Source organism: Prorops nasuta, unplaced genomic scaffold (assembly GCF_024137725.1).
Source record: "Prorops nasuta isolate Cenicafe-Biocafe unplaced genomic scaffold, Cenicafe_Pnas_1.2 PNAS00038, whole genome shotgun sequence".
Lineage (NCBI taxonomy): Eukaryota > Metazoa > Arthropoda > Insecta > Hymenoptera > Bethylidae > Prorops > Prorops nasuta.
In genome coordinates, this window is record NW_027116835.1 from 1,983,964 (window position 1) to 2,003,887 (window position 19,924).

General features: G+C 42.7%; 1 protein-coding gene across 4 annotated transcripts; it reads left to right on the forward strand.

Moving 5' to 3' along the window:
- The first annotated feature begins 2,319 nt into the window (after positions 1-2,319).
- On the forward strand, positions 2,320-19,704 carry LOC136783869 (LIM/homeobox protein Awh-like). 4 transcript variants are annotated; one of them, XM_066744207.1, is made up of 6 exons: positions 2,320-2,607; positions 12,225-12,541; positions 16,992-17,209; positions 17,749-17,997; positions 18,729-18,899; positions 18,997-19,704. In XM_066744207.1, exons 1-6 carry the CDS (start codon positions 2,602-2,604, stop codon positions 19,086-19,088), a joined length of 1,053 nt encoding a protein of 350 aa, XP_066600304.1. In that variant the 5' UTR covers positions 2,320-2,601; the 3' UTR covers positions 19,089-19,704. The 4 variants fall into 4 exon arrangements, with proteins under 4 accessions (XP_066600304.1, XP_066600305.1, XP_066600307.1 ...); XM_066744208.1 differs by having other exon boundaries at positions 19,000-19,704; XM_066744210.1 differs by having other exon boundaries at positions 19,021-19,704.
- The last annotated feature ends 220 nt before the right edge of the window (positions 19,705-19,924 follow it).

The following is a 19,924-nucleotide window of genomic DNA, read 5'->3' on the forward strand; positions in this document are numbered from 1 at the left end:
AGGCGATTGAGGAATATCGAAGCGCGAAATTTCTATATGCATACACGTACACATATAGATTCGTCGATGACGGGGAAGATAGAGTGGGCTTGATAGATCCAAATGGGCTTCGTCAGAGAGATAAGGGCAGCGATTTGCAAATCGCTCGCTATTGTATCGCTGCGGACGGCCAGGCTCGGTTATCGTCGTCTTTAATTTAGTTCTCCATCCTCCACCGATCGACGAGCCACCGTTAAATTCGCCGCGACAGCTCACTCGAGTACCCTCGGCCGGAGCACTCCGAAGAGCAGCGGGACATCGATTGGACGCTACCTTACAGGCTCAACGAGCTTCGTAACCACGAGGTAAGAAAAACAATGGTTGCCAGGACAAAAAATACTAATATTCTCAATCTCTTCAAACAAAATCGAATTGGTTAGACGTTGAAGGTATTTCGACCAATACGAAACGCCGGCGATGGGTTTGGATGCGCAAGTAGCGCTAGCGTCCGAAAGTTAAGTGGATAAAGCTGGCGAGATGGCATAACGATGTTCGTGACAAATCTGCATCGATTAATCTTGGATGGGAAATGAGTGGATATTTTAACGCCTGATTTCTCTCTCTCTCTCTCTCTCTCTCTCTAGAGTCTCCTCAGGAGAGAGGCAGAGGTCGATATTGGCCGTTTATAATATAAGCAAGCTGGCAGCTGTGGTGGTCGATCGTCAAATGGAGAACCGGGACTCCCTCCCTCCGCGAAGGAAAACCTTCCGTCAGGATTGGTGTTGAGGCTCCAGCTGCGTATTCCTGATCCAACTGCGCGCGCGCGCTCGCATATACCTTCGTATTTTTATTTCTCACCCCCTATGGCGTTACCTCTTCATCTTCCGCTTTCACGGATCGGGACTCGCCTTCCCACCGACCACAGTCCACTGGCCGCTGGCCATTCGCATAATTACATGATCGATACCGGTAAATACCTCACGCCTACGTCATGCATAAATAAACAGATACGCCATTCCGGCGTTATTGAACGCTGCTCACCAATAATCCCCCGGCAGCCACAATGGGGGATGAGAATCGAGCGCACGCACACTTCCAACTGTCCACGCGTATCAATCCTCGCCTACTTGTCGGAACACAGCAGCGATACGGACTATCGGAACCACTCGGCTTTTACTCGTCCTTGCCGCATAAATTCGAAACGCACCAGCGGTGCGTTCGACAAAAATCTCTCCTCCAGGGACTAATTAGAAATTATTGAAGTGCGACTCGCGTAGAGATGGCTTGTCTTTTAACGGAGCGTTGCGGATAGCGCAAAACTGCCGGTGCTGCTTGCTGCTATACCATTACTAATCCAGAGCGACGGGAATAAAGTTTGAGCTTAATCTACAGAGCTATAAGTTGTGGAGATTCTGGGCCTTCTGGGCTGACTGCTGGTAACTGGTTGTATAGGATAAGGGATACGGAGGTAAAGCTCGGAGGGAGAGAGAGGACGAGGACGAGGATGAGGACGAGGACGAGGACTTAAAGAAGGCTTCGGATTCTTATTTCTCCATAAATAATTTTAATGACGCGCCGCGGCAGTTCAGGTATAAGAGGTAGAGGGGGGGGGGGGGGAGGGGGTTGTACTCTCTCAGTGAGCTCCCCGACCGTACCTGTAGGCAGCCTTGTATTCTTATTTATTATGTCCGGCGCATATGAATGCGGACCCATATAATATGTACTATTACAGATATGCCGCGCCAAGCAACACCGAGTACCTTGGCGTACGCAAAATCCCATTCCTCCCCTTTTTACCGTGGTTACATGACAACCTTAACTATATATAGCGACAACAATTTTTATCATCTTTGTCTTCCTCTTACCGCGGAATTAGTATTTTTGTCGCGAAGAACGGAGTGTTAATAGAATTTTCTACAGTGTGTTTGTTGTAGACAAAAAATAAACAATTGAAGGAAGCGAGAGGGGGGGAGGGTGGTTTTATATAAACAATTACTCGAGGGTTAGAGGGAAGCGAGAAGAGAGAGAGAGAGAGAGAGAGTTTGGAGCGGCTGGAGAATAAAAGCGGAGCAGCCAATCAGTGATAAAGCGAGTCAGCAACACCCGGTATGTGTGAAAGGAAACGGCGGCGCCAGCGTCGTTCAAATGGGTGGAAGTTGGCGGAGCCAAGTCTGCTCGACCAATCGGCTTGAATCGGATGGTCGCGCCCAGGCACCGGCCCGTTTCCGCCCATCCTGGGTAGGGGAATGAAGGGAGAGGGAGAGAGAGAAAGAGAGAGAGGGAGCGAGAAAGAGATAGAAAGTCCCGGCACAGTCCGCACTGCACCGTGCTGAACGGCACCCGGCAGATCCAGCGATCCACCGAATCGCACTTTTCGCTGGCTTCGACCGCTCTCGACTTCCAATCGAACCGAAACGACCCGAACCGATCCAATGCGATGCGTCTTACCTTTCGCAAAGGACTATCAATCTGACTCGTTAAACAACTTTAGTAACGCGAGTGACAAACGGATTGCCGCACCCTCCCCGTCGTCATCCTGGACTTCTTCGACGACGGTCGCTCGACGATCGCTTCAGGAACTCCTCGCCACCCCCAACGACCACTGGATTTACTCGCTCAATCATGAAGGTCAGTGAGAATGGTCCGCGACGTGAGAAAATTTTATTGAAAGGGTAAAGTGTTTTCTCGGTGTTTCCTTGGGAATCCAAATTTCTCGTCTCGTTGGGATGATTTGTATTTTATGGTAGGAGTGCAGGGGGAGGAGGGGGGATTTAACGCGAATGCGCAATCGAGTGTCACGCGAGTTGATGAAGTTGAAGAGCGTTGGTGGACAAGACGAAGCTTGTCGTCCGAGGCCAATCTCAGCTCCACGGACGCCGCTGGAAATGTGTGGGTCCGATGAGAGATAGTTGGATGTCGCGTGGATGGAACTCCTTGCCGAGTTAAGCGGATTTCGAACGCGTCGAACAATGCAGAGGAGCCACGGAAAAAGGGTGACTGCTGCGTACGAAAAAAGCCGAGGATTACCGATCGATCTCGAAGCTCGATATTGTCTCTCCGAGAACGACCGTCGCCTTCCAGCATCGTAATCTGCTTGGAACGCATTCGATCCTCTATCGCTTATTATCTCGCGACAATGATGATCAGTTTGCTCAGCATTGTATCTCACTTTGCTGCTAGTTTACACCGGTGAATAGTATCTTCGCGTGAATGGTAGACTTTTGTAGGAGGGAAATCCGTAAAGTTCTAGTCTGGATCAGTGGGAGCCTGTATTACAGGGTGCGACAAAAAATGTTGCATTTCCTGTACCAGTGGATAGTTGGTGACGAAACAAGTCGAAAAGTATTATAGATTATGTAGGATAAAATGGACGGTTAACGAGTAATGAGCGATTTAAAATTTTTGCTTTTTGAATTTTTAGACCGTTTTTTGGGATTGAACGAAACTGATTATAGTTATGCATTGTACATGTGTTGAAGTGACAAGCACAAGCCGCGTAGATGGAAATCCCGCGTTGTCCAGTAACCAGGCTTATTTTTGTAATGATTCGAGATCGAGTTCATTGACACGTCTCGGGTTTTTGGCCGGCTTCTGCATTCTTCAGGTAGTCTTGACGCCCCGGCCGATTCCTGTTCTATCCGTTATACATATACTATTATAGTATAAGCTTATTAGTATCATCGCGTCACGCAACTTTCCTCGCGATTAGATAATCCCCATGCACTCGGAAACCAACGACTAATCACGCATGTTACTAGCCTTTCGAATACCTATACAGTTCAGGCAATTAGAGAGACCTGAAATGTTTCATCTCTCTTGATCCAAACCCGTACAAAAACATTTTCAACATTTTTGTAAACCAAACAAATATAATATCAAACAAACTGTATACACTTAAAATCTAACCTTTCCATAATGGTATCTTTAAAAAAACTAAAATTTCACATCAAATCCCTTCTTCGAAACTCGAGTCTCTCGAACATACCACTTTTTGAGGTTATGTCCTCGAGAACCGTTGATATTTTCGCGTTAGAACTGGCGCTTTTTGGAGAACAAGTTCGAATGGCTCATTGTGCAATGACGTGACTTATGACACTCTCCCCCCCCCCCCCCCTTCTCCTCTGGATGAGAGTGTTAAACGCTCATACATGTATAAGGTAAGAATCGTACGAAGAGGTAGAAAGTTAAGACGGTACGACGGATCCGGCCCACGCGATGATCCGTGAGTTGTTAGAGCACGGTCCCTTCGCGCCAAATGGGATCTAAGGACTCGCTCGGTGTGTGGTCCAGTAAATTGTTGGCGTACGCGCTTACAAAATGGCGCATCAGCCTGATCCAAAGTTATAATACGCTTTGCTACTCTTCGCGCACGTGCGCCACTAACACATTCGTGTGAGTAGTGACTCGACCCGGGACGAGAAAGAACTGCGCTCTGCGCTTAAGTGAAAAGCGTCTCTCGGTGGGTCTACACAGGGTCTACAGGGTCTACTATATATATATATATATATATATATGCACGTGTATATAGCTCGAGTGCTAAAGCCCCGTCGGAGTCGCCCGGTCGTTTGACGCTCGTAACGAACTCACGATCGACGCTAATCGCCCGGATAAACTCACTTCTCGACTCGAAAGATTTAAATTCTTATTTCGCCCAGACGCACAGTATCCATCCCGGGATTAAAGTACGAGTCGCATATATCCTAGGCCTTATTCCGCTACACTTTATCCTTTTTCTGTCGTTTCCAATCCTATTAGCGAAATAACTTATTGGCGTCTCTCTAGCCGACTTAAATCACTCTTGTTTAACGCTGCGTGCTTCAACCTTACACCCTCACCCCTCTCGCTTTCTCTATTTTATTATCACGTTAGAAAAAATTATTACATTCTTAACTTCCTCCTGGAAAGTTGCAGTTTTCTAATCCGAGAGTAGAAAATTATTAAACTCTCTACTAAAACGCTAACGTTAAAATTGAAAATTTTATTTTCTGCAATAATCACATTCTTCTCCAAGAAAAGAATTTTCCTTTTTTGATGAGAATTCGATGCATCGATATATCTACATTAAATACAATATTTTTGTATATTAATAAAATAAAAATGTCTCGACTCGTCTAAATGTCTAAAAAAAATTCCGATGTGTATATTATAAGAAACTGTTCTATTTTACACACTATCCATCCAGCTCCACACACACACACACGACCTTGCCAATAGTCGAAATCCTGTGATCCAATGGAATTCCTTTTAGCCCGCTCACATTACTCTTCCACCTTTTGTCAAAAGATTGTCAAACGCTATTTCATTCTTGTAATCGATTCGCTTGTTTTGCTTCGGCCAGCTCGCTCGTCTCGGCGAATAACTCTTCGGACGCGCGGCACGTTGGTGCGCGCGGGATTCTCCATTTCTTTCAAGCTCGAACGATCAAGGAATTCACCGCGCGAGGATCCATTATTCACCGCGGGAAGTTCCTAATCGTCGGCTTTTACGCTCATAATTAATTGTCGCGTGGCTAGACGGACCTCGGCGAAAATATGCAAATTCCACGGTCTCTTCGATTCACCCCCCCCCCTTTCCCCCACCAAGCTCCAACTCAATAAATATATGCAAAGCGCGATTCGCGCCGTAGCTCACCGCGTTTCGCAACTTGGCTTCTTTTTCATCTACTCCCGTCACACTGTGCGTGGACTAGGACGTATTAATAATGCACGGGGCCTACTCCTGCGTGCGTGCGTGTGTGTGTTGCAGCAATACTAACGCTAGTGCGCGCGCAAACATCTGCGCATCAACGCCTATGCGTGTCGGTGCGGTTATGCTAATCGTGTGCTCGCGATAATTCAACTCCGACCCGGACAACACACTATGCGAACTTTCCAAACACCGATGATATACCTATATCGCCCTCTTTTTTCCGATACCAGGAACAGCCTGAGAACGTATTTTTTTTTTAAAGTATAAAATCACGGAGAACTAGAGATTGTTAAATGCGTTTCTCACTGAGTGGGAGAAAGTAAAGCAGATGCGACTGATTTATTGCACGTGAAAGTTCATCCAATTTTGCATTAAAAAAAGAATTCAAATTAATTAGATGTGGATTTGTGTGATTTGATTTGTAGTTTGTGATTGAAAATTAAATGCAGTAATGCTCTAAATAAATATATATATAAAGGGAGAGAGAGAGAGAGAGAGAGAGAGAAAATAAAAGTCAGTGAAACTACCACAATACAAACGTTCCATCATCGAGCAACGCAAGGCAAGCGCGCGTGCGCGTTTTCAAAAAATACTAGGAAATCTACTGTATACATATATACACCTAATATTATAGTGCAATAAAACGTTGAGCAAAGTTTCGTGGTAGTTTAACTCGAACTAATCGGACGCGGGGGGATACAATGGGGTTGAAGGGGCAGGGAAGAAAAGGATGAAAGGAGGAAGAAAAGATGAGTTGTGTGCAGAGGGGCGGAAGGGGGTGGGGGGTAAGAGAAACTGCGGAGAACACATTGTGGCGCGCAAAACCAGAAATCGGATGGCGATTTAAATGGATTTCGAGTGGCGGCCGGCGGGTCGTCCATTGTGACCGCGGGGGATCGCCGGGGGCTATGTATATAGCCGAAATACCGGAGCTGGGACCGGGGGACCTATGTTTGGGACGGAGAGAGGACCCCGGCCTTTGCGGCCCAAAAGAAGCTGCTTTTTCTACGAAGGCGTGAAGAGAGGCTCGTGCCCTTCGAGGCCACTCGAAACCTCTTCCAAATGCACAAAAACCTCGAGAGGGCCTTATTTTCTGCCAGTCTATTTTCTCTCTCTAGAAAGAGAGAGAGAGAGGAATCGCTTCGGTCGAGAAATCATCGCGGCTAGAATAGACACAGCCACTTTGTCAACTTGTCACCTGGGATGTGAATGAAAACGATACGATCGGAAAAGAGCCCAAAGTCTCTCCAGGAAGGCTTCTCCTACTCTTCCGTCATTTTCTCTGCCCAGCTTATACCTACCAGCCCTAAAAATCCTCTAAAGATTCACCATTTTTACAAATGCCCTTTTGGGATACTTATGCACAGCTTAAAACGTCCTCTCAATGTCGTTACAGCAATATAACGATTAATCTGTTTGTACCAAGCAAACCGAGCGTATAAACGATACTCTTCTATTTATTCCTTTCGCGTGACCCTGCGTAGAAAACACTCGAGAGGAATGCGTTTAATTGTTGGAACAGTGGAGCTACACAACGCGTTAATTGTAAGATTGATCAGCAGCATGGATATAGAAACCGATAAGCCACGTGATAGATACTGATTTCTGTCGAGTCTAATTAATCTTGATAGACAAAATGTAAGCAGAGCTTGTTGAATATTTGAAGGAGCCTATAAATCTTAGGGAACCTGTTGATAAAATTGAGAAGCGAATGTTGTTCGGTCAACATTGTTGTAAGATTAGAGAATATACTGCAGCAAGATAATAACAAAGGAATATGTGTGTGTATAGTATAGGATTAGTGTATAGGTGATATTGTAGGTACTGATGAAGAATTATTAAACTATATTATGAAGACAATTATATATTTTTGAATAATATTTGAAAGAGAATTCAATCTCTATTTTAATCTTGCAAAGACAATTATAATAACTTTTTAATTTAATCTTTAATATTGTTAATTTAAAATTTAATAAAACGAAAGATTGTTTTTCATTTTATTAATATTTACAGAGTTATCAAAAACTGAAAGCTGTCGAATTAATTTTAGTTGAGTTTGAGAAAGAAATTTAAGAAAAATAAGCAAAAATAATAATGCATGATTATCGTTGGTGAAATGACAAATTTTTTAAATTCTTGTAAAATTTCAACACCTGAATCACACGACGCTCATTGTGATGTATATAGATATTACGGTATATACGAATGTGGAATGAAGGTTACAGTGCTTGGACCACTCGAGTTCTTTGAGAAACGGCGAAATGATAGGTGTTAACGCAGTAAAGTTGCTTGGTAAGATGGGTGTGTGTGAGAGAGAGAGAGAGAGAGAGAGAGAGAGAGAAGGGAGGGGGTGAGAAGTATCGTTTTCAATGGTGGACAGGGCGCGACGTGTCGTGGATAGAAAAGTGACACGGGCCCGCGAGGAGAGGATAGAAAAGCCTTTAGGGGAGGTGGTTGCCTGTTAAGACCCCCCGTTGTCGGGCTTTCAGCTTTGAAAGTCATACCTTGTGACCCATCCCCCCCCCCCCCTCTTCTCCATAAAAGAGCATCGAAAAACCACTCGAGATGTCAGAACAGTACCCGCAACCTACAGAGGCGTGTGCTTCTCGTTTCCCTCTTCTCACTTCTCACTTCTCACTTTTAGTTTGGGGCCCGAAAAACACTCGACGCTTCGAACGGACCCAAGAAACACCGCTTTAACCCTCTTTCCCGATCTGGCAAATAAGCCAACTAGAATCTTATGGGATTACCTTGCTGAGAAATCTACAGAGCGGATTATACTTGACGTTGAACGATGGATATATCCACTTCGGTTTAAACTTGCCAAATATTCCCATACTCGAAAGGAAGCGAGCTTTGATCGAACCTTTCCATAAACAATATTATTGTATTGTTAGTGTGTGATATCTTTAATATTAATTTTATCGATAAACAGAAAAAAAAATAAGAATTCTTTTTATAAATAATTGTAAAAAATTATAACTATAAGATTTCTCCGAGACTTTATATTAAACTATTGAAAAGTAGAGAACTGATTTATTGCTCATGGAATTTAATCCAGTTTTGTATAAAAAAAATAATTATGTTCCGTATATAGAATGAACGATATAAGTATTTATATGTAGAAGAATAAAATACACTACAATAATATTTAAATTAAATAAGAAGAGAGGGAAAGAGAGACTTGAATATTTCCAAAGTTAAAACAGAAACACAAATCTAGATTAAATCATTCTGGACAACATTATTATCCTCGTATATACAGAAGAAGATATCCGGAACATGAATTTAACTCGAGGAACAAAAGAACAGTGTTTCTAGTTAATTGTGAAAAGGACAGGTCGAGTGGTCGAGAAAGTTACAGCCTCGAGGTTTCTCAGGCTCTTTCATATATATTAGACTAATAGCCGAAAGGAGCCTAATCCCGCGTTTTACGATCGAGTTCTGCATGCACCTCGCGGTCATTATTGTCACCTATAACTTTTCCTCCTGCGTGGGCGTTCCTACTACGCGTCAGGCATTAACTTTACCATTCCAAACAAAATATCCAACGTAATCCTTTCGTCGCGTATAACTCTCCTTGTGGTGTCATCTCTCTCTCTCTCTCTCTCTCTCTCTCTCCTAAATCTAATTTTAATCTTAATTCGATCAACCCAGAGTTGCAATTTCCACATTTTTCCCTCGAGTTTCCACGCATCGAGATTATTCGATGAATTGGACCAGGGGAGGGTTTGTTTGTAATCGTCTGAAAATTCTTGTAAGCGCGTCAGTTTCTGACGTGATTGTGTGTGACAACACGCTCGTGTAGACCGCAGCCGGTTCGACGTGCGAACATTTGGCTGGTTATGGTTTGTGGTTAACCATACGTCAGGGCGAGGGTTACAATGGCGAAGCACGGGAGTTACATAATGCCATTGTAACGTAATACCTGCGTACCAGGCTATGCCTAATATTGGGGTGGGTCGTATCGGTGTGCGCAGAATGCGCAGTGCGCATGTGTGTGTCGTACGAGGGAAGGCATCGGCTGAAGGCTCTCGGTAGCTGGGACCAACCCCGTGAGTTACGGCGAACCACGTACCCTGCCATTTCCAGCAAAATTTTCCAAGGTCAATTTTAAGCTCCTGTGGCGGTCGCAGGAAATGCGAGGGGCGTGATGCGCGATGTCTTTCGAAAGGGGTGGGAATTTTGTACTTTGGACTCTGTATTATATATACAGGTTCATATGGAGGATGGTCGAACTTGGGATGTCATCCCCTCTTCTTTTACTCGTATCACTGATCGATGATCATCGAACTGGAAAGTGTTGATTGATTTTTAATGAGAAAAGAAAATATTTCCAAAATATAATGGGATTGGCAAACGATGGATAAACGAATGATGAATTTCGATTGTAATCATTCGGGAGTGGAGTGTCATGGAGAAGTCGAGGGAGCGTGGTAAAATGACGAGCGCGAATTTTCGTGATTCTCGTGTTTCGGAAAAAGCGCTCGTTAATTCGACGTAAAAACAGAGGGAAAAAAGTTGGGGGTTTTCCGGTGAATGGGCGATAAATAATGGCCGGCGTATCCCTTGAAATTTGTTTATTGGCCACGCCCAGCTCGTTCAGAGTCATTTCTGTCGGTGGTGGAGTGTCGAGGGTTGGCAGCGATTTGTAGCAACAAGCCTGGTGACACAATGGACAGGAGGCTTCCAGGAGGCGGTTGCCAGGCCATTATGGTTCTGGTGAGCTCGGGCACATGTGCCCCCTTGCAGTTTTTCAGCGTTAAAGGTGAGGTACTTTCAGGGATACTGTAAAGGAGAGAGAGAGAGAGAGAGAGAGAGAGAGAGGGAGGGAATGAGTAGAGTAGAATTTAATAGAATAAAATAGAATTGAGACTAATATTCGATGTACTTGTGAAGTGTTTATAATTATAAAATTAAATATTCAAAAGTTTATTAAGAACAAAAATTTAGTTAAACGCCATCGCCATAGGAAGGACCTTGCGGTTTTTCAGAGTTAAAAGTGACGTTTTTTCAAAGATACAGAGTAGAGAGAGATAGAGCGAGTAGATTAAAATTTAATAAAATAAAATAGAGTAGATTAATATTCTGCGTACGCGTGAAATGTTTGTAATTACAAAATTATAAATATCCAATAGATTCTTAAGAAAAAAAATATATTTAACTGAAACGCTATCGCCATAGGAGGGATGAAGGAAATAAAGACAGGGTACGAAGGGCAGGGAGTAGGGGGTGAACTTGTAAAGATACGCACTTAGAAGCGCTCGCGACAAAGGTACATCAGGACCTCCTGCCCCTATCGTGACTATTTCGCCTTCTGTGCTGTGATATTGCCAGAAGTAACGATCGCTGCGGGACGCTTTTCTCGCTTGACCAGCTGCTCTCCGTTCACCCGAGCATCGCTCACTTGCCCATTCGCATCAGAAGCATCCTACAGCTCGCGCGTTAACTATAGATTAGCCGGACTGCTACTCAAAATCCAACATCGATGCTTTCTTTGACCAAAATACCGTTGAAAAGCTGACTATTAACAACGACCCACAAAAGAACCGATAAATGCTATATACATAGCGATACATTGATACGAATATAGTATTCTGGAGTATTTAAAACATTTAACCAATAGAAATAAAAGTCTGAAACAATTTCAAAATTAAAAAAAAAATTATACAGTTATACAGGGCGCAACAAAATTTTCGTTCTTTTGTAATTCAGTGTTTAGAGGATGGAAGATAAAGGTTAGAAAGTACAAAAGGTCAAAAACTGATCAGATTGTTTTACAGATTCATCGTGCCGACAACTTTCATTTATTTTAAAACATAAAGATATATCGTTTTACTCTTCAACCCGTTGCCATTCGCTCATTATCCATCCTACGGCTTTTTGTCCCAAATACTTTTTGATTTTATTTCTCACCCTATACACGTTTATGCACAAAGCCGAAAAAATTTTGTCACGCCCTGTAGTCTTGCCGGATGTTGACGAATGCGCGACAGCGTCGGCTGGAGGATGCCGCTGGCGCACGCGGATCGATCAACGCTCGTTGACATTTGGATTTGCCGTGATTACACCCCGCAGGACGAAACGCACGAGGAATGGAAGAGTGTCGAAAGCTCTTCCAGTATTGTTTCGTATTACGGAACGGAACTTCCGTTACGCGTCATTAGTTCTTTTCCCGCAGAGCGACAATGAGGCGAATGAGCCACCGAGCGGACCAGCCACCCCGTTCCGAGACGTCACGCTTTTTCACGGTCCACAATGAACCGAGTCGTGTCAACCGAGTTAAGGATCAAGCAAGAATGATCGAACTACCGATCGATGAGTCACGCCAGGCAAAAAATTCGCCCGTGAAAAATCCAAATCGCGCATTGATTCCCCTAAGATTCGAAAGTGCAGACAGAAATTTTAAAGAGATATATTTGTAACGTTTCTCGCGTCGCTCTCTGACCTTTCGCGTCAAGTGTGTATCGAGTGTTGCTTCGACTGTGTACAGTCTTAAGGAAAAGTAGAGTAAACACGACGAAGCTTACAGTTTGTTTTGCGGTGTTTTGTTGCAGACGGAGGCGGAGGATCTGGATGGCGTGGATGGCATGTGCGAGGGTAGCACGGGGAAGCTGGTGGGAGGGGGTGGGGATAGTGGGGTGAGCCCGGTGGTGGTACCGGAAGTAGGATCGCCCAACAGCCTCGGGAATGGTGGCCTGATGGAGTGCAGCGGCTGCGGGGAACGCGTGCGCGAGCGCACCATCCTCTGCGTCGGCGGCCGGACCTGGCACTCTAGGTGTCTCAGGTGCTGCGCATGCGCGAGACCCCTCCACGATCAGCACTCCTGCTTCCTCCGTGGCATTAGACTCTACTGCCGCCACGACTACGCACTGTGAGTTACCTCAGCGAATTCGTTGAGAAGAAAATATTTAATAATTAATTTGTGTATGCTATATTTTTATTTATTATTTTATTTCTTATCGCCGCAACTGTTTTGCTTTGTACGAGGGATTAAATAGGATATATATATATTCTCAGGGTAAACGCAAAATAGTCCCAGAGATTTATTCGCGACGTCTACCACTATCAGGATTTTACGGCGGTTCACACGAGGGTAGCGCGTAATCGAATCTGCGTCCGATCGGGATCGGCCAAGCGGCAATTACGACTTGTATACGGATCGCAATTTATACTATACTATATATCTCGCCACCACGCCGGACCGGTCCACGACTCGCATATCGCTGATCGCTTCGTCCTCTCGGTGTATATCTACCAGCCAAGCTCGTCCTTGAGATTTCACCCTTTCGCCAATTGCAAAACCTGCATTATTCTTGTCCATTTTTATTTCCAAGATAGTATTTTATAGTACACTCGTAAATGTGTAGGTATATACACTGCGGGAAAGTGAATTGTAGCCATTTTGGTTCATTCCTAGCAATATAGCATACTTTTCTCTTGAAGTATATGAATAAATTTCTTTTTTTTTTAATATAAAATTAAAGTCGGATATTCCGGTGGTCTACCAGGGGAAAAATGAAGGTGCTGGAGGATCTAGATATAGGTATTTGTGTTTATGAAATCTTGCGATGGAATGTAGGTAAGTATACGGAGTTGCGTTATAGGAGTTGTTGTAGAAGACGAAGGAGAATGGAAGGCGTGCGTTGTGTGTGACTCATCGATTGTGTCGGAGGTCCAATTCAGCCGCGCTCACCGGCATGTTTATCCAACTGTCAATCAGATACAGTTCCATTCCAGTCAGCCGGTCACCCGCCGATTTCTTGCTTGCCCCTCGGTTCACCTCGAATTTTCTCCATATATCATAATTTCTACATAATTTAATAATTATAAAAATAACGATCACCTTTAATCTCTTTTATGCAAATGGACTAATTAAATGCAAAAAAGTATTAAATTATTAAAAACAAATAAAATAAATCGTTAAATACTCTCTAATAGTCCACCCAATCAAATTTCGACCCAGAACATTTCTACTTTGTTTTTTCATCCTCTATTCATTTCCACATGGATCTAAAAAAATTTTGTTGCACCCTGTATAACTATACTATAGCCATATCCCTAGCGCCACGCTTCTTCGATACGATTATCCAGCACGGAAATCGACAAGAGTCTACAAAAACCTAAAATAAAAACGTTGAAATGGCATACTTACACACGGGAAAAGCCTGGGGCCCTTCCTATGTAGATATTGGCGATTCATCGTGTAGCAGTATTGGAATGATGGCAGTGCAAAATGTACAAGCGAAATGAGCACGTTGTTCCCGTAAGTGTGCGAAGCGCCGAATATTTATGATACGGGCAGATTTCGCTTGGCGAAACGCTCGTCTCACGCGTTGAAGCATCAACGAATGCTTGGCATATCGAAAACGAGTATGCGGGAGGTCCGGAGGAATCCGCCACGTAATTTTTTCGACTGGCGTTTTCCGCCTCGTAATGCTGCCTCGCGATGACCTGGTCGACAAGGGATGGCCGCGGCCACGCCGTGCAGCCGTAACCACCTTCACGATCCGCGGCCACCGGTTATGATAAATCTTCGTCGAGTCCAGCTAAACCGTCGCACTTTTCACCAAACCATAATTTATATCACAAATTTTCATTCCATTAGAATAGACAAAATCTACTATAAGATTGATTCTTCAATAATTTAAATACATATATATATCTACATGATATAAAATCCTATCATTTTAATTGGAGCTCTAGGAAGCTTACCTTTAATTTTCACGAGTTTTGTTAAATCGACGTAAGTAACTATTATATATGATTATACAAAACCCTTAACTCGACACTATAAGAAATTTTAATAAAACCGTCAACGACGATACGATAAAATCTTTATTCTAAAACGATCATGTTCTCGAATAATTGTTTATACAAGGGTTGAAACCGAAGAAAACGTTATATTCAAGGGTACACAAAAATTTATTTGAGAGTGCGTTTGGTGGAGTTTCGATAAATGCGAGCGTGTATGGTATATATACTATATATCGTTATCTGGAAGGGAGCGGCGAGGCCACCGGGATAGTCGCGTGGCCCCATAAGATATCGGTTCGATCGAGAGACTCGAGAGGGTGCAGGGGGGGGGGTGGGCGGAGGTATGAACGAGAGAGGAAGACGAGAGAAAAGGCAGAAGCAGCAGAAGCCTCCGAGTTGGTCGCTTGTCTGGACCGAACGAGGAATCGGGATGCACTTTCCGTGTTCATGAATATGATAATGGGCTAATGGTCGCTAGTCGTTGTTTAATTATCGTCCGCGTTCCTGGCCACCGGTGACCGGACGACTGCTGCTGCTGCTGCTGCTGCTGCTGCCAAGTGCCGATGCTGCCATCCACTTGCTCTTTTCACGCTCTGCGTCTTGGACCCTCCCCCCCCTCCCCCACCCCCACCCCCACGGCCACCTCTATTTCTGCTTGCTCGATCGCTCCGCTGCTTCCTGCCCGACGTCGCACGTAGGTGTAGCACCTCCTGTCTCCGAGCTACACGACTACCGTTTACACCCAGCATTCTTCCACTCACCAAACCTCGATCTCTCTTTCTTCACACCTTTTTTCCATCTTCTTCTAATAGAGTCACTATCTCGCTCTATCCTATCATTATTATTTCCACCTCTCTTTTTGGATAAGGAAACGAAATTTGATAGAACAATAACTCGATATTAAATTAAACTTGACGCCTTACGAGAAAATTTCGCGACGATTCTCGTCTTAACATTCTTCGAGTCACAAAAGCTCCCTCTGTACTTTTTTCCATCTCACTCTATCCCGTCATCACCCCCACTGTTTAATTATTTCCACCTTTTTCTCGATAAGAGAACAATAACTCAAATTTAAGATAGAGCAATAAACTCGATATTAAATTAAAGATAGCGCGTTACGCGAGAAAGTATCGCGACGATTTATGAGAGTGTTATCGGTGGAAATAAATAAACTCGAGCTTACGGAGCAAGTTGAACGACGAGAGAAGAGAACCGTTGGGCTTCCGAAAGCAAACTTTTTTTTATCCTGCACTGCGCGCATTGACGTGGCTCGATTTTCCATTCTCCACGTTCCATGCGTTATCCTCGTTGATTTTTTTTCTTTTATATACAACGCGCATATTTTACAAGGGAATTAATCGCGCGGTGCGCCGTGGGGAAAACCGGTGAATCTTGAAAAAGCCGATGAAAAAAGTGGTGGCGTGGTGGAAGGTGGAGCAGAAATGTGGAATAAACGAGCGCGAAACACGCGGCAGCCACCGTTCGCTCCAAAGTCCCGCGTGCAAGTTGCACTAGTCATGTGCACTAACCGTCTATATATACGATTTATCGGTGCCCCGTCGATTCTTAACTATATACACTTTCCAACAATTTTGCATTCGCCACTGTTCGAATCTAAAGAAAATTCACTCCGAGTCGTTCCTCGGGTATATTTATAAATATTTCTCCTGTAATTCATAAATAAATAAAACAATCAAATTTTTTCTTTCATTTAAAAAAATATTTTCGTGTAAAGTAAAAGAGTACGACCTTACGTAATTGATATAAAATAAGATAATTAATTATAGTATACACACAGAGAAACTATGACAGGTAAAATTTCACACTGAATTTTTGGCAAATTATTCTTTCGTTAAACGATTGTCGAGTGTATAAGTGTTGGTTCGTAGTGGGGGTATAGGATGTTGAGAGTAAAATCGATTCACATTTGAGGGGGGGGGGGGAAGCTCTAAATCCTCCCCTATCCGTTCGCAGACGTTAAATTTATCGCAGGCACTCGCAGGTGGTTTCAGTATGATTCCGAGAGGCTGTATTGACGAGAAGGGAGGGGGGGGGGGGGGGGGTAGGCACGTATCTCGCATACGCGCGGCAACACCTGGCGGTGTTGCACGTCCTTCCAGCATCGTTAATCCTTGAAGAAAAACCGCGTTAGCCTCGAGCAGGCTCGATTTGATTTTTAACCAACCGATGTTATCGATCGAATTAACGAAGCTCGCGCTTTATCTGTTACACCACCGCCACGCTACCTATATTGCCACTCCCACGGGCAGAAATCTGTAACAAAGATTTCTCGTTTCTTCTCTCGTCTGGAATATTATTATTATTATTAACCCTTAAAACGATGCAATCGTCAATACTCATTGGCAAAAATAATTTTGAAATACAGTTTTATCATTCTTACCACTGATTGGTGAATTATTTCAGTCATTTTAAGAGGACAACTATTCAATTTTGTATATAGAAGAATATTATATACTTGGTTGTAATATACATATATATATTATAAAAAGTGTAATTAGATCAAAAGACTCGAAGATTTTAAAGGGAATATTTCTGTCGATTCGCAGAACGTTTGGCGCAAAGTGCGCGAAATGTGGACGCAGCGTGGGTGCCGGCGATTGGGTGAGGAGAGCCAGGGAAAGAGTTTATCACTTGGCCTGCTTCGCCTGCGACGCCTGTTCCCGCCAATTGTCCACCGGTGAACAATTCGCCCTGCTGGATGCTCGATTGCTCTGCAAAGCTCACTACTTGGACGTTGTCGAAGGCAACAACACATCCTCCGATGGTGAGGTTAACATGACCCAAGTAACTTTTCATTATGGAATATATACTTCACAAATTCCTCATCTATATCAGTCATTTGTCATTTTACGATGGCAATTCGTGTGGTTTGACCATTAACTTTTCCGGTGGAACGCGTCTCTGGCTACGAACGAACCCACACAACGCAAAACTTCGCACCGTGGATGTAAATCTGGACAAAGTATGGATCCATTGGAGATATCCAGTATATATTTACAAAATTTATTATAAGTATTCAGCGAATTATACTACGGAAAAAATCAATTTAAATTTTGCTGAAACCTAATTCGATGTACGATTGTTGTCACTCGGAACAATTTTTATTTTTAATATTAAAATATTGTAATGAATATTGAAGAAATATTCGTAGTGTGAATGTTATATTATCAAATTTAATCAATCGGTTGATATTTCATGGAATATTTATATATGTGTATTGGTGTTTTCGATTTATTAAACGTGTAAAGTGGGAAATTTGCGTGATGCGTCGTGTAGGAATACTTTTAACTAGAACTTTCGTAGAAGGCGGTGACTCCGAAAGCGGCCACAAGGGCGGGAACAAGGCTAAACGCGTGAGGACGACCTTTACGGAGGAGCAGCTCTCGGTTCTGCAAGCGAATTTCCAGATGGACAGCAACCCGGATGGACAGGACTTGGAAAGGATAGCCCACGTGACCGGCCTCAGCAAACGAGTCACGCAAGTCTGGTTTCAGAATTCACGGGCGAGGCAGAAGAAACATTTGCACACTGGCAAAATGAAAGGGCAACACGGTAATTGGCCATACTTCTCTTCCTACCACAGATGTGTCTATGTATAGATGGTTTACTGAAAAAAATTATACTTCGTTCGATAAATAATGTTATAGACACGATCCTCGGAATCTTGTTTTCGATTACTGTAAAATTGTTAAATATTCGGTTGCTGAGAAACATTTGCAAAATGAAAGGGCAACATGGTGATTGGTCATACTTTTGTTGCTACCAGAAGTGGCTATATTTAATATACAGGGTTAGCCGAATAAAACGGCTCAGACCCATGGACATAAAATGCTGTTTAACTACGTAACTATAAGAGATAACAATTTTCTCTGTAACACCTTATTGAACGCAAATCAGAAGAGGCTTCAAAAAGGTCTTATAGCAAAAATTGATATCTCTTATAGTTACGAAGTTAAAGAGCATTTTATGTACATGGGTCTGAGCTGTTTTATCTGGATAATGCTGTAGAATTTTACCAACAAAAATATATACTTTTTTTATAAATAATGTTATACATACGATTTTCGGAATCTTGTTTTCGATGTCTAAAAATATTAAAAATTTCGTCTGATAACAAAGTTAAAGAAACATCTTTATATAATCACATTAATTTTATAAATGTAAACAAGTCGGTGTGTGAAACACATTAACGCAAGATCAATGAAATTTACAGTAGAAACTTGTTATTATTAAAGGCCACATTTTTGTAGCAAAAAACATACACGAATTTGATTATTTTTCAGTTCATCAATCGACGGCAAATACTACTGGTTCTCCTGGTGATTTTGGAAGACACATCAATCTACACTTGACGTACTCGTTCCAACACCAGCAGCATCAGCAGAATCAGCAACAACCCCAACTAAGTCCAGCGGCTTGCAAAAGTCCCACACCCTCCATCTATCATAATCATGGTAAGATTTTTTTTACATTTCTCTCAAATCATCAAAAAATACCTCTAATCGTTTACAGAAATTATTTTCATTGAAAAGTACTCTCTATAACTTATAGCAGCTTCGTCATTTTTCTCTTCAGGATCAGAACAGTCGATGGACGAGCTCTCTCAAGACTCCATGATGATGTCCATGCCCAACGAGGTTTAATGTCCACACACCCAGTGGTAGCACTCAAATATGTAAATAACGTTGTTTTCTTGTACTCCGTGCATATCCTTCGATCGAAATCATGCTTATTTCTTAAATTCTTTTGTCTTGTCTTACCTTTCTGCTTTAATTTATTGTAAAACTTTCCATACGACTCGAATCTCAGCTGTAGTCCGCCATTTTGCTTTGAATCATAAACTCTCGAAGATTCTTCGTCATCTTTCCAAATTAAGAAATTTACGCTCGATTCTCAAAGATATCGGTATAAAAACTAATTTTATTGAAATTGGCAATGAGAATTTATAAAGTTACGTAAGATAATTGGAGTCGGCAAAGGTAAGGCAGGTGTGCTGTAAGGATGCACGATATTTAAGAGCAAAGAAAAAGAAGAGGAAAATTTAAGAATGAGTCGGCCTGATTTAATCGGGTAAAGTGAATTCGATTAAATTCTTAGGATGATACTACTCTATACGTAAGATCGCACGAATCTAGGTTAAGGGAAGAGCGGATTTATGTATGCGTAATTGTGAATCTTTCATAGCTGCGAAAGATGCGACTAAAGCAATGCTACGAATGAAAGTAACTTTTACAATACTGTGGACAAGTATTTAATTACGCATAATCGTAAAAAAATGCTTATTGTTTAATATGAATGTACCGCCATGTAAATATTGTATCTATAAAAAACAAAATATATATACAAATTGCACAAACTTTTTGTATCACTTTTATTAATAATCAGTCCTTGGAGAAATGCAGAGATAGTGATGATAAGGATTAGTGGGATTGAAATGAAGATCACACATTTTTATAACAGTAAAAGTATATTCTATTAA